The sequence below is a fragment of the Gekko japonicus genome, unplaced genomic scaffold (assembly GCF_001447785.1).
Source record: "Gekko japonicus isolate JY-2015 unplaced genomic scaffold, Gekko_japonicus_V1.1 scaffold2213, whole genome shotgun sequence".
In the NCBI taxonomy this organism is placed as follows: Eukaryota; Metazoa; Chordata; class Lepidosauria; order Squamata; family Gekkonidae; genus Gekko; species Gekko japonicus.
Genome location: NW_015164260.1, coordinates 167,086 through 181,875, shown reverse-complemented (window position 1 = coordinate 181,875; position 14,790 = coordinate 167,086). Strand labels below are relative to the sequence as shown.

The 14,790-nt window shown below is 45.2% G+C and overlaps 1 protein-coding gene across 1 annotated transcript; it reads right to left on the bottom strand.

The window, feature by feature from the left end:
* Nucleotides 1-1,669: 1,669 nt before the first annotated feature.
* Nucleotides 1,670-13,781, bottom strand: LOC107108294 (zinc finger protein OZF-like). Its single transcript, XM_015408714.1, has 4 exons — nt 13,708-13,781; nt 12,923-13,056; nt 5,067-5,171; nt 1,670-2,607 (listed from the first exon to the last, which is right to left on the bottom strand). Exons 1-4 carry the CDS (start codon nt 13,779-13,781, stop codon nt 1,670-1,672), a joined length of 1,251 nt encoding a protein of 416 aa, XP_015264200.1.
* Nucleotides 13,782-14,790: the final 1,009 nt, after the last annotated feature.

Here is a 14,790-nt window from a genome sequence, read left to right as displayed (position 1 = left end):
ATGCAAATGACATCTGTGTTCCAAGGCAAAGGCCAATGAGGCTGCATATGCAAATAACCTCTGTGTTCTGAATGGCTATGGGGGGGAGAGGAACAGCAAAATGTTTAGAATGTTGGAGGCGAGACTCAAGCAATGCGGCCAGTGGATAGGGACAGATTCTGAGTGACACACCAGGGCGCCAACCAATTCCGGAGCGTGTGGAATGTTCTAGAGAAGTGCTACCACCATTCGGCGTTTATCTATAAGGGAGATTAGGCTTCTCTCTTTCCTTTCAACTGCAATGTGGATGTGAACTGAATCTACCTCAATAGATGTCAGCTTTACATTTTTGCAATATACTTGCTTGGAGTTTATTTACTGCACTTGGTACTGCATTTCTATGACTATGCAACTTTGCTGCATTAGCTAATACATAGCCCAAGTACTTTGCTCACTAAACAGAAGATTAACTGCAAAGGAACAATATCAGAAATATCTACGAAGACAAATGATGGCATGATACAGTGTAGGAGGAAAAGGAAGGTTTTATTTTTAAAAGTGCAACCAGCATACTAACAGCAGCAATGAACAAGGAGTCCAGAACACAACAAGACCTTACACCAGACCAGAAACCAACAGCAAGATGCATGAAGGCCCATCAACTGAGACAGCAGCAATAAGTTTTAGGCGGACTGATGTAGCCAACAACTTCCTTAATTCCTACATTCACAGTACTGTGCCTATTGAAGCCTGATTCTGTACTCAATAGTTGTGCCACTTCATTCAGTGGTACTTACTTCCAAGCAAGTGTACACAGAATGTCAGCCTGAGCAGCAAACAAGTTAGCTTACTTAATCCCAGAATGGACTGTTAACGCCAAATAACTACCTGGGGGGGGAATAGCTCAACTCAAGTTTGAATGACAGAAGGCTATTCTTGATAAATATGGCTAACTAAATCCAGGTTTAGGAGGTCTTCTAAAAATATTAAACATTATGCAAAGAATGGAGACAAACATGCTGGAGATATTTTCAAGCAAGTTGCAAGGAGAAAAGCCGAACATATTAATGTTCATTTCACTCAGCAGGTAGCATTTCTAATACGCTAAAAGCTTCATACAGATTCTATACCTGTTTGCCCTAAGAACTGTGGGAATTGTAACTGAGTAAGGATGCTGTTTAGCGATCCCTATCCCCCCAATACTACAGTTCTCAATGTTTCCTGGAGGAAACCAAACCATTTAAGGTTGTAGATATGCCAACACGCTTGTGTTCTACAAAGATTTTGTTCAAAGAACAGAAGAGGAACTGTTTTCTGAAATCCAGCTTTACCCACTGAATTGCCCTTTCAAGCCAATCCCTGCATCCATATGTTAGCTTACCCAATAGTCAAGCTCTTACTATTGGTTCTTACCAAGTCCTACCTACCGCAAGACAACAACATCGCTGATGAAACACATATACAAGTAGAGGTCATCTCCACCATTCATATCAGGCTTTTGGTTATTTATGTGGCTTTCCAGTGCCCTTTTCATAAATATTATTAGGAAAGATTCTCGCTGCCTCTTTGTAGATTCCCAGAAATGCTTTCACGGCAGAATCATGCCCACTCTCTGTAGACTCACACGGGTTTTCTTCCTGGATTCCCAACTGTGGAGCTGCCACGGTGGAATCAATATTCAGAGGACTGCCTAAGTTCTTCTCTCGTGTATTTTCTTGTGAACGGCAATATAGGAACTCTGACTGAAGCATTTGCCACATTCAGGACACATATAAGGCTTTTCTCCAGTATGGATCCTACAGTGCACAGTATGAGCTGATTTGTGAGTAAAGTTCTTTCCACATTCAAGACACGAATAGGGCTTTTCTCCAGTGTGGATTCTCCTGTGACTAATGATGGTGGATAGGAGGCGGAAATTCTTCCCACATTCTAAGCACTTGTGGGGTTTCTCTCCCGTGTGGATTCTTTGGTGAAGATGGAGGGAAGCTTTTTCGCTGAATCTTTTCTCACATGTAACACACAAATAGGGTTTCTCTCCACTGTGACTTCTTTGATGGGAAAGGAGGTGTGAATTCTGGCTAAAGTTCTTCCCACACACTGTGCATTTGTAAGGTTTCTCTCCTGTGTGAGTTCTCAGGTGCCTAATGACATTCGATGTTTGAGAGAAACTTCTTCCGCACTGAGGACACGGATACGGCTTCTCTCCTGTGTGGGTTCTCTGATGTTTGACAAGATCCGCATTCCGAGACATAGTTTTACCACATTCAGCACACTTCACAAGATTCTCCACTGTGTGGCTTCGCTCATGTCGCCTCAGGTAATGCTTCTGACTGAAACACTTCCCACATTCTTTGCAAGTATAAGGTGTTTTGTTTGTGCAGTTTTTCTGAAGTTGGTCAGTTGGTCTGTTCTGTCGATCGGTTTTACAAGACAGGCGCAGAACGATGTCTTCACATTTTCCCAAAAGTGTTTTGCCAGGAGAATATTTCACTTGTCGCCTTGTGAGTGATTGTTTGGCTTGCTTTTTGAACTTGCACCCATTCTCTGCAGCATCACTGGGATCAGAAACTGGACGAAGATTCCCTAGGGGCCTTGCTTCAGCATCATTTACAATACCAACTTTGTTCACTAGGACAGAAAAGAGACAGCAGACATGATTACCTGCCTAAATATATCCGTATCAAGGGCCATTTCATTCATGCATGTACCCTGCTTCGGGGATCAGTGCGTGATTACTGAATTCCTTTTACAGGAAGCGGAGCATGTGAACCAACTCCAATTAAAAAACACTGTGTTTCGGGTCCAGAGCTATGATGGTTCATTGATTCATACAAGCTGTCACTTAATGTTACAATAAACGATGAGTAAATGTTCCCTATTTTGTTTCTTTTTATATTTGTTGATATTAATCAATGGTTTTTCTAATCTTTACTGTCGGTTTTGTAGAGATTTGTTTGTATGACACACATATTGAAAGCTTTTATATGTAATTAATACTATGCCTAGAAGGAGCTTGAGCCCTTGGCAAAAGAAGGATAAAGTTTCTTTATTACTATAGATATCTCCTCAATGGGCCCAAAGTGTTAAGAAATGGCTCTGTCCAGGCAACTATCAGGGCTTGAAGGAGGGATTTTGACAGGGTTCTCCATGATGTTCTGATGTGTAAACTGAAGGACTGCGGACTGGACTCTGGGATAGTTAGTGGATAGGGAACCGGATGGAGAACTTCACCCAAAGAGTCGTTGTCAATGGCATTTCATCTGATTGGAGGGAGACGTTCAGACGGGACACATGTACTGGATGCACGATACACTTCTGGGTAGCAGTGTGTGTGAACAAGATCTTGGGGCACAGGTGGACTGTAAGCTAAATATGAGCAGTCAGTGTGATGCAGCAGTAAAGAAAGCTAACGCAGTCTTCGGGTGTTATCAACAGAGGTATAACATCCAAATCACAAGATGCCATAGTCCCGCTGTACACTACATGGGTCAGGCCGCACCTGGAGAACTGTGTGCAGTTCTGGAGGCCTCACTTCAAAAAGGATGTGGACAGAACGGAGCAGGTACAGAGGAGAGTGACAAGGATGACTGGGGGCCTGGAGACCAAGCCCTGTGAGGAAAGGCTGAGGGACTTGGGAAGGTTCCGTCTGGAGAAGAGGAGGTTGAGGGGGGGGGGCATGATTGTTCTCTTTAAGTATTTGAAGAGCTGTCACTTAGAGAAGGGCAGGGAGCTGTTCCTATTGGCAACAGAGGACAGGACTTGCAATTATGGTTTTAAATTAAGGGCAGGAAGTACCGGCTGGATCTTAGCGAAAACATTTTGACAGTAAGAGTTGTTCGACTGTGGAGGTGGTGAGCTCCCCCTCACTGGCAGTCTTTATGCAGTGGCTGGACAAACACTTGTCAGGGCTGCTCTAGGCTGATCCTGCATTGAGCAGGGGGTTGGCCTAGATGGCCTGTATGGCCCCTTCCAACTCTGTGATTCTATGATGCTATGATTCATGTTATCCTTCTCCTGGTCACAATTGCTAGTTCTTCCTAGAGAAGTATTTCCAGGACCATATCATAAAAATCATAAATTAATTTTATTTTACTGGAGGGTGGAGTTGTCAACAGAAAATGGAACCATACCCTGGAGCTCCTGGGCTTGGACCTTCTAATGTTGAACTGTCCCGCTGCCCACACTCACAGGTGAAGAACTAAGGTGCTGTCATGCCCCACCCATCCCTCTGGGGGTGCACCTCCCTCCACCGTTGTCTTGGCTGGGTCTGGTAGCGGCGAGAGGTCTGAGACAGGGGAGGGGAGGGATTTCATCACCACCTTCCTCCCCCTCCCAACCAGGTCTTCCTTCCACAGCCTCGGAGTACCCAGCTCTTCTCCTCCCGGACTCAACAGCTCCCTTTTATCCTCCTCCGGTCCCTCAAGCCCCTCCCCCCTTAGTGCTACTACTGGTCACCTCAGCCTGTCTATCAGTTAACCTCTTCCCAGTGTGGCTGGGTAGGGTCAACCCCATCCCTTCCTGATCTGCGCCAGCCCAGCTGCCAGCGTTCCATCGCGGAAGCCAGGCTGGCTGCGTGTGAAGCCTGGCTTCTGGTGCCCCATACACTGCTACCTGCCCGGTCCAGGCCAAAGGTTGCTCCTGGGCTTTAGGGCTGCGTGTTGACCCTGCCAGAGCTCCAGAACCTGCGGTGAACAAGTCGTACCTGGCCTGATGTGGGTCCCATCTTTGTGCCCGCCCCGGCATCGCCTTTGTGGGAGGTGACTTTCGAGGGGTGTCCGGCAGCTCCGTCCCACTTCACCCTGCCCCCACAACGTCTCCAGGGAAGCCATGGAGTGGGGGAGACCTGTCGTCACGGCTCGAGCCCAGTGAGCCTGTGGCCCTGCCCCTCTCTGTCCTGGCGTCGAGGAGGATGGGTGAGTCCAGGCCCGGACAGGTGCTAAGTATGTTATAAAAGCCACAAGAGCTATGCGCTTTATGATCATTCTTTCAATAGGACAGTATGTGCGACAATTAGAAAAAGGCGCTAGAACTATAAACGTGGCATTTTATTTTTAGATATTTCTGACCCGATTGGGTTTGATCCTCACCTCCTTTAGCATCCTTTGGCTCATCCGCTTCATCAGAACTTTGGCAACTCTGGGTACAGGCCCGTAATCTCTGTTTCATCCAGAAGAGCATGGCAATGTAAGGAACTGCGAATAAAAGAGATATTACAGTTAAAATCCTGGAGCTGAGGAAGATGCCCAGATGACCAACTCCACTCCACAAAGAGTAAGGGCGATTCTAGACTGGCTTTTCCCTCCGTTGTTTTACCAAACCCACCTTGGAACAGAAATTCCCCTCTGCACTGCAGGCTGCTTTCATTTGATCGTCGGAATTTATTGTACCCTGTGCACTGCAGGCCGCTTTGGCTTTCTCTGACCATCGGGTTTTATGGTCCCTTCTGCACAGATTTATGGCCATTCAGGGGTGACTTTGCAGTCAGTACGGCGTTGCCCCAGGGTATTTGAATGTGGTTCTGAGCAGCACCTTTTCCTCAGTGTTGAGAAAACGTGGAGCCAATGCCAGATGCAGAATCACCCTAAGACCTGCCAGAATTGTTCATGCAGATCAGATGAGCTAACCAAAAGTTGCCAAGATAGACAGCAAGGGCGCAACCCAGAGCATACTTACTTGGAAGTAAGCCTCATTGAGATTAAACATGGTTAGCATTAGGCCTGACCTAGGTAGCCCAGGCTAGCTCAATCTTGCGAGATCTTGGAAGCTAAACCAGGTCAGCCCTGGTTAGTATGCAGATTTCGAGATCTTGGAAGCTAAGCCAGGTCAGCCCTGGTTAGTACGCGGATGGGAGACCACCAAGGAAGCCCAGGGCTGCTACACACAGGCAGGCAATGGCAAACCGCCTCTGAACATCTCTTGCTTTGGAAAGGGGTTCTTTTGCCGTAAATCAGCTGTGACTCGATGGCACTTTCTGCCACCAGCATTAGGCTGCACGGTGTGAAAGAAGTAATTTTAGACGGCCACATCTCCCATCCAACAGATTCTTTTTTTTTTTTCCCTGCTGGGAGCAAGAGACGCATCAGTTGCTCTGGGAGGAGCCAAGAGAAAGAGGCTTCCCCAGAAGGAGATCTTGAGGGTGTAATAGAAGAGGTAAATTCGGTGCCACATTGTCACACATGCAATATATTCTGGTTATCGCCACAAATGGAGAAGTACTGATGAGCAGACTATTGGGTGATTAAAGGCCCATTGTACAATTCCCATACCCAGATGTGGCTGTCAGGCTGAAAGAGGTTGCCCACCTCTGCTGAAGCATCATGCTTGAGCATCTTGAACAGAGAGAAGTGCAATCCATGGTTGGGCCCTCTAAGAACCATTGGTGGCCCCTGACTTCTATGAAGATGATTCTCTCTTTAAACAGCCAAGTTTCAAAGCACACCATGCAGTGTTGTGTACACTGGAATCCCTCCTCCTCCTCACCTAAAGCCGTCTATCCATTTACTGTCTTAAGCAGCCTGCATTCCTATTATCATCACAAGTTAAAAGCTAACTTATCTGATCCTCTATTTATTTTGCCCATAACATTCACTGTTGAATATATTACAAATATTCTCTTCCTTCCCTATTCCTCTTATGAATTGTTTTATGTATTATTCTGATTTTTCCAACCGCTTCCCAAGCTTGGTCAAGTTTGCCACATGAAAATTTACACAGCAAGTCCTTCAGTTTAATTAACAGGCTCAAGATCTGCTCATGGGTGCCCAGTGGCCCCTTAACTAAGCAGGATCTAGAACCCCAGTACAACAGGCTGTGTTGCTATTACTATTTTTCTACTAGAACAAAGTTTGAGTCCATTGCCACCTTTAAGACCAACAAGTTTAATTCTGGGTATAAGCTTTCGTGTGTGCGCACACTTCTTCAGATACCTCATTCCATGCGGCTTAATGTGGTGCCTTCCATGAAGGTAGATTCAGATAAGTAGTCATGTTGGTCCTAGTACCCAGAATTAAACTTGTTGGTTTTAAGTGTGCCACTGGACTCAAATTTTGTTGTTGCTTCAGACCAACACAGCTATCGACCTGAATATAATTTTTCTACTATTCTACTATATATATATAAAAATTACTATCTTACTGCTACTACTATTATGTTATTATTACTATTTTATGGCTATTAAGAGCATTTTAAGACCTTGATTATTATTTTTTAACTAACTAGCACAGACTTCTCCCCCAACTAAAAAATTTTCCACTGCAACCACATTCTTGATTATGTACCTTGCAGGTGGAAGAGCCAGTGAATGTGACAACCAAATCCACAGGCCAAACTCTTGTTCCAGAAGAGAGAACTTAGTCTTCTCTACAAAGTCTCCAAGCCGGTTCCACTTTCACTTTCACTCTACTTGGAGGTCCTCTCTGGCCAGCAATGGGTAAGCAAAGACCACACCCGGTTGTGCTTGCTTCAACAGCCCATATACTAAAATTGGACCACAGCCAGTTGTCATCCAAACTATTAAGTACAGCATGATTCCAGAAGGAATGACTTGGACTCCAGCTGGACTATACTAGCAAGCATCTTTGCTTCTTCAAGCTGCACCCAGCTGGGTCTTCAGACTTAGAAAGAACAAAACAGGACCACCATATTGCAAGTGTGGGGAAGATACCATTTTAAATGTTTCCAAAATTAAATGAATACACTCTCTAGAAGAAAACTAGCACAGCAGAGAGAGTAAGATTCTAGTCCAACTCATTTCATGCTGTGACAATTTTCCCCCCTGGAAGGGAATGTCTTTAACATAGGGGAGAATTTGAACACAGTCTCATTCCCCCTGCAAGTGGTATAGTCCCTTTTTGCAACTTGTTGCTGGCACATGAATTTTGTGGTTTAAACAGTTGGCATAGATATGCTATGCGATTTGATGGTGTGTTTGGAGTGACCCATTACGAAAACCTTGAGGATCCATGAGGATCCGTGCTTCAGGACCATGTTTTGGCTTCATGGTGTTGCCACAAAGCTGTGGATCCATGAATTCTGTGGTTCAAGCTGTGCCCGTGGACATGATATGTGACTTGATGGTGTGCTCATGGTGACCCAAAGCAGAAGCCCTGAGGATCCATGAGGATCCGTGCTCTAGAACCGTGTTTTTGCAGAATGGTGTTGCCACGAAGCTGTGGATCCATGATTTTTGTGGTACTAGCTGTTGCCATGGACATGTTATGTGATTTGATGTTGTGTTTGCGGTGACCCAACGCAGAAACCCTGAGGATCCATGAGGATCCGTGCTCTAGAACCGTGTTTTTGCAGAATGGTGTTGCCAGAAAGCTGTGGATCCATGATTTTTGTGGTACTAGTTGTTGCCATGGACATGTTATGTAATCTGATGTTGTCTTTGGGGTGACCCATTGGAAAACCCCCGCAGATCCTTGAGGATTCGTGCTTCAGAACCATGTTGTGGCTTCATGGTGTTGCCACGAAGCTGTGGAGCCATGACTTTTGTGGTGCAAGCTGTGGCGGTCGATGTGTTATGTGATTTGATGGTGTGTTTGGAGTGACCCATTATGAAAACCTTGAGGATCCATGAGGATCCGTGTTCTAGAACCGTGTTTTTGTAGAATGGTGTTGCCACGAAGCTGTGGAGCCATGACTTTTGTGGTGCAAGCTGTGGCGGTCGATGTGTTATGTGATTTGATGGTGTGTTTGGAGTGACCCATTATGAAAACCTTGAGGATCCATGAGGATCCGTGTTCTAGAACCGTGTTTTTGTAGAATGGTGTTGCCACGAAGCTGTGGAGCCATGACTTTTGTGGTGCAAGCTGTGGCGGTCGATGTGTTATGTGATTTGATGGTGTGTTTGGAGTGACCCATTATGAAAACCTTGAGGATCCATGAGGATCCGTGTTCTAGAACCGTGTTTTTGTAGAATGGTGTTGCCACGAAGCTGTGGAGCCATGACTTTTGTGGTGCAAGCTGTGGCGGTCGATGTGTTATGTGATTTGATGGTGTGTTTGGAGTGACCCATTATGAAAACCTTGAGGATCCATGAGGATCCGTGTTCTAGAACCGTGTTTTTGTAGAATGGTGTTGCCACGAAGCTGTGGAGCCATGACTTTTGTGGTGCAAGCTGTGGCGGTCGATGTGTTATGTGATTTGATGGTGTGTTTGGAGTGACCCATTATGAAAACCTTGAGGATCCATGAGGATCCGTGTTCTAGAACCGTGTTTTTGTAGAATGGTGTTGCCACGAAGCTGTGGAGCCATGACTTTTGTGGTGCAAGCTGTGGCGGTCGATGTGTTATGTGATTTGATGGTGTGTTTGGAGTGACCCATTATGAAAACCTTGAGGATCCATGAGGATCCGTGTTCTAGAACCGTGTTTTTGTAGAATGGTGTTGCCACGAAGCTGTGGAGCCATGACTTTTGTGGTGCAAGCTGTGGCGGTCGATGTGTTATGTGATTTGATGGTGTGTTTGGAGTGACCCATTATGAAAACCTTGAGGATCCATGAGGATCCGTGTTCTAGAACCGTGTTTTTGTAGAATGGTGTTGCCACGAAGCTGTGGAGCCATGACTTTTGTGGTGCAAGCTGTGGCGGTCGATGTGTTATGTGATTTGATGGTGTGTTTGGAGTGACCCATTATGAAAACCTTGAGGATCCATGAGGATCCGTGTTCTAGAACCGTGTTTTTGTAGAATGGTGTTGCCACGAAGCTGTGGAGCCATGACTTTTGTGGTGCAAGCTGTGGCGGTCGATGTGTTATGTGATTTGATGGTGTTTTGGGGGTGACCCAATTGAAAAACCCTGAGGATCCATGAGGATCCGTGCTTTGGAACCATGTTTTTGCAGTTCTGTGGTGCCACAAATTCGTGGGGGCATGGTTTTTGTAGTGCTTCTTATAATCTAAGACATGGTCTACAGTATGGTGTTGGTTTTATTTCATTTTAGTATAGAAATCATATGAATTGATGAGGATCCGTGCTTTGTAATCATGTTTTTGCGCTGTTGTGGTGCCACGAATCTGTGGATGTGTGATTTTTGTGGTGCCCCCTATAGACTAACACATGGCCTACAATGTAACAATCATATGAATTCATGAGGATCCATGTAGATCCGACTTTTACCTTTTCCCCTTAATTTGTGCTAAGCAGCTATGTGGGAGGTTGCAGGGATAGTGCTATGAAATGGCTCAACTATGACTGGGTCATCTTGCCTAGAACCTAATAGTGTGTTGCCAACCTCCAGGTGGAGCTTGGAGACCTCCAGGAATTTTAACCGATCTCCAGACTAGAGAGAGGAGTTCCCCTGGAGGAAATGGCTGCTTTGGAAAATGAAGTCTATGGCACTAGAACCTGGTGACGTTCCTTCCACCTACAAACCCCACCCTATCCAGGCTAGGCTACACTCCCAAATCTCCAGGAATTTCCCAACCCAGAGCTGGCAACTATATTAGGAAAGGAAGTAAGTGGTTGATCGTACCTTCATCAAAACCCACTTTCAAGGGCTACAAGCTGACCCCCAAAATTTAGTTTATTATTCCTCCTCCTTTTAACAACAACATTGATAAATCAATTAAGTTTACATACATATGCATATGACCACCATTTCCATGTAAAAGTCTGAGACCTGTGCAGATTTCTTATTAGGCTACCTTGTGTATATCCCTTTTTCAAATGAAAAGAAAAATCAAAGGGGGTGTAAAATGTCAAAGCTGACAAATAGAAGGTGGCCATTCTTCTTCTTCGACTAAAGCGCAGAGTGGTAGGCTGCTGATTGGGGTTTGAGAGAGGAGTAAGGATCAAAAAATATGAAAGAATAAGCAAGTTGATTGGCCACTTGCTCACTTTTTCCCCCTTGGTAAATATAATAATCAGGGCTTTTCTTGTTGAAAAAGCCCAGCAGGAACTCATTAGCATAATAGGCCACACCCAACAGCAGAAACCTATTAGCATATTAGGCCATACCCCGACACCACAGCTCATTCACATATTAGGCCACACCCCCATGCCTTCCCTGGGCAAGCCGGCCCTTGGACAGGCCAGGGAAGGCATGGAGAGGCATTTCAATATCTAACCGATCCTTCCAGAGCCCCCCCAGAGGTTTTGGCTGTAGTGGGCGTGGCCAACTCTGAAGCCAGCCGGAACTCCGTTCCTGTGCGTTCCTGCCCAAAAATAGCCCTGATAATAATAAGAACCAAAGTAGTTCCAAAAATAAATAGCCTGGTTGGTTAAAATTTGTCCCTCCCACAATTAAAATTGAACTCTGACAACCAACAAAAACTTTAGGTCACTCGATCAATTAGAGCTTTTAGCCTTACTTAAAGTATGGCAGATGGACATCCAGTTATGTTGACTTCCTGACCTAGAGACTCAATTCATATACAACTCTCTGCGTTCCGCAGCTCATACATCAAATTCTGTAAGACCAGAAATGTTTTCATGGATCAGTGCTTCACTGATTATGTTTAAAAATGGGGAACAGGGCAGTATAAAACCACGAGGCTGATGGAGGCCATCGAACAGCCTGACCAGTCAAGAGGAAAAGGAAAGAATCTTGTGCAGCCGTGATGTCACACAAAGCACCTCTTGTGACCTAACTTGTTGTAGCAGCGGTCATTTGGTATTCAGTGCTGTTTTCCATCGATCCCCAAGAGGATCGAGTAGCAGTAGTGGTGGGCAAACAGAATAAAGTGAGGATAGAACGAACCCAAGAACTTCATTCGTTCTAACGGTTCATCCTTTAGAAAAACTCTGTGTTCAGCAGACCCAACCATAAAGATGGGATGGGGCACAGAAATGAAAGTTCTCCTGATAGTTCTTGGTGAGTTGGAACATTTAGGTCAAGCACAGCCAAGTCATCCAGTCCCCATTTTCCCTCTTTGGAAAATCAGGATGATTGGTATGGTACTTCAGAGCTGGGAAAGAAAGAGCTGCTGCCCCGTTTAGTGTGCTATAGGTGTACCTCCAGGATTTAGGCATGGATGAAAGTTACATCTGCCATCTCTGTTGTTGTCCATTATTTTAATCATCTTAAAGTTTAGGGTTTTTTCGTGGTCGTAAAACAATCAGAACAAAAATTCCAGTCTACCATCTGGGAGGGATAAGCAAGAGAAGTCTTTTTTGTTTCGTTCAGCATTCCCTCAGAGATCCCTGCTTCCTAATCAATGTTTTAATTGCTGTTTTTATGTATTGTAACTGCTGTTTTTATGTCTTGTACATATTTTAACTCTGTTGGTCTTAAGCAATTTTAAAAAAGTTTGAGCCCAGTGGCACCTTTAAGACCAACAAAGTTTAATTCTGGGTATAAGCTTTCGTGCAAGCTTACACCCAGAATTAAACTTTGTTGGTCTTAAAGGTGCCACTGGATTCATACTTTGTTCTATAGTTTAACTGTGTTTTTAATTGCTTTTATTGGGGGGGATGATTTTAATGGTTTTAAAATGTGATTTTATAATGTATGTTTTAAATTGTTAGCCGCTTTGGTGACCCTTGTCAGGGATGAAAGGTAGGATAAAAATGTTGTAAATGATAGCGAAATAATATGCAGTAGGAGGGATTTCAAGAGCTCAGTGCCATTGTAGAGTAATGCATAGCTCAGTTGCTCAGTAATGTGAAACTATCCTTAACACTTCAGCGCCTACACAGTTCAAGAAGACTTACTTTCTAGCTAGAAAATTGCTGTCCAAGAGTCACAATAAAATTAGTAAAAAAAACAAAAAACCACTCCAAGGGAGGAACAAAACCTCCAGGGAAGTGTCAACAAGAGCTTTATTCAGCCTTGTAAACTTAATTTACTTGCTTGAACTGTAGCTCACTCCTTTGCCTCTTATTGGGTTTGCACAGTATTCTCAAAATGGCCACTCGCTACTGACACACTGCTTCAAGAATCCTCACTGGCGGGACTGCCACTCTCAGAGGCCGAGTACGAGTACTTTTTCCAGGCTCTCACCACTCATCAAGTCCTCCATGCTGTTTGCCTCAGAAGAGCCATATTGGGCTGCCACGATCCCGCCATCCAAGCCCTGGATCGGTATGAGAACCATGGTGTCATCCCTGACGGTAAAGCCAATCACACCAGTCAGACTGGAAAGGCAGTGATTGGGGGGGGAGGGCAGGTGAGAGAATTGTTTGGCATTTGGGACAGATCTTTTTTAAAAAAGAAAGCCCGCCAGATCTCTTCACCATTAGAGGCTAATTTTTTTGAGGGGAAATTAGACATATTGGAAATTTTTCACAGAAAGCATGACGCGTTTTGGTAAGGTTGAGGAAATTTCCACACATTCGTAGCTGTCAAGGCTCTCCCGCAGCAATGGTGCCTGTCTCATTAATGTTTCCAAGACACTGAGGGTACACACAGCCGCACTTGTTCCTGTTCTGTTCCTCCACTTGCCCTTCTCTTCTCTCACTTGCTATAGAACAAAAATAACTTCTTTCTTACAGCAGAAGGGCCCACAGGAGGTGGGTAAAGGGACCAATGGAGCATAGGGTTGCCAGGTCTGGTTTGGAAAATACCTGGAGACTCTGGGGCTGGATCCAGGAGAGGGTGGGGTTTGGGGAGGGGAGGGGTTGCCAAATGTGCCCGGGGGCGTCATCCCAGTAGGGTTGCCAAATGGGCCCGGGGGGCGGGGAATCCCCCGCTTCGGAGGAACACCGCCCCCGAAGCTGCGTCACCAGAGGTGACGCAGCCACATTGCTGACATTGGGGGCGTGGCTGAGCTCATCAAGGGGGGAAACCATATGGTTTTCCCCCCAACGCGCTCGGCCACGGCCCCAACGTCAGCAACGTCGTACGTCACTTCCAGTGACATGCTGCCGGCGCGCGCACGCACGCATCCATGAAGACCTCCCAGACGCCGGCAAGGCTCCCCCGCTCCGAGGGGTAAGTCAAGTTGGCAACCCTACTCAGCAGGGTACAGTGCCATAGAGTCCACCCTTTAAAGGAGCCATTTTCTCCAGGGGAGCTGCTTTCTGTCAGCTGGAGATCAGTTGTAAAAGAGGGAGATCCCCAGGCCCCACCTGGAGGCTGGCAACCCTAAGGGAGCAGCAGGAAAGGCGAGTCAGAGCCCTCCTCTGCCTTGGAGATGTTAAAGAGATATGTGTCATCTCTGTGCAGAAAGATAATAAGGAATATCAGCACAGCCAGCCTTTCATTAGGTTCTGTTCACACGAACAAACCAAATGTAATTGGGGAGGCAGTGGTCCTGGCAGGAGCACGTTAAGTGAAGTCATACGAAGCTGTCTCAAAGTAGTTCTTGCCACTTCTTACAGTAAAGGTGCCATATTGGGTACAGTTGATACACTGGGAAGAACGAAAGTGGATCTTGGTTTTGCATTTTACACCACGTGCACTTTAGGAGCAGGGATATTACTTCTCTTTTTAAAAGTACATATTCCTGTTCACAATATGAGCCACAAAACATTCCAGCCTTAAAGTTCCTTTGTTTAATGGAAGCAACCGCTTGTATAAACTGGGATGACGAAATAATTATTTCTCACCAGAGTTTCCTACACTTCGAAGTGAGCTTTGTAACAGCAACAACAAAAATTGCTTCCCAGAACAAAGTCAAGCATTTTATGAAATCTCTGTGCCTCTGCAGTCTAATTACAATAAGCCTCACAAAGCCTGAATGATTTTTGCAACACTTTAGCTATTCCACTAATTAATTAAACTGTATTTTCCCATGCCTGCTTGGCCACAGACCTTTTTGCTAAATTTAAATTTAAACTTACAGAGTGTGATGATAAATCTACTTCCCAGTTAAAATGTTTGGCATGCTTGTGTTTGCTTACAGAATACATTCATCAAATATGGGCTGA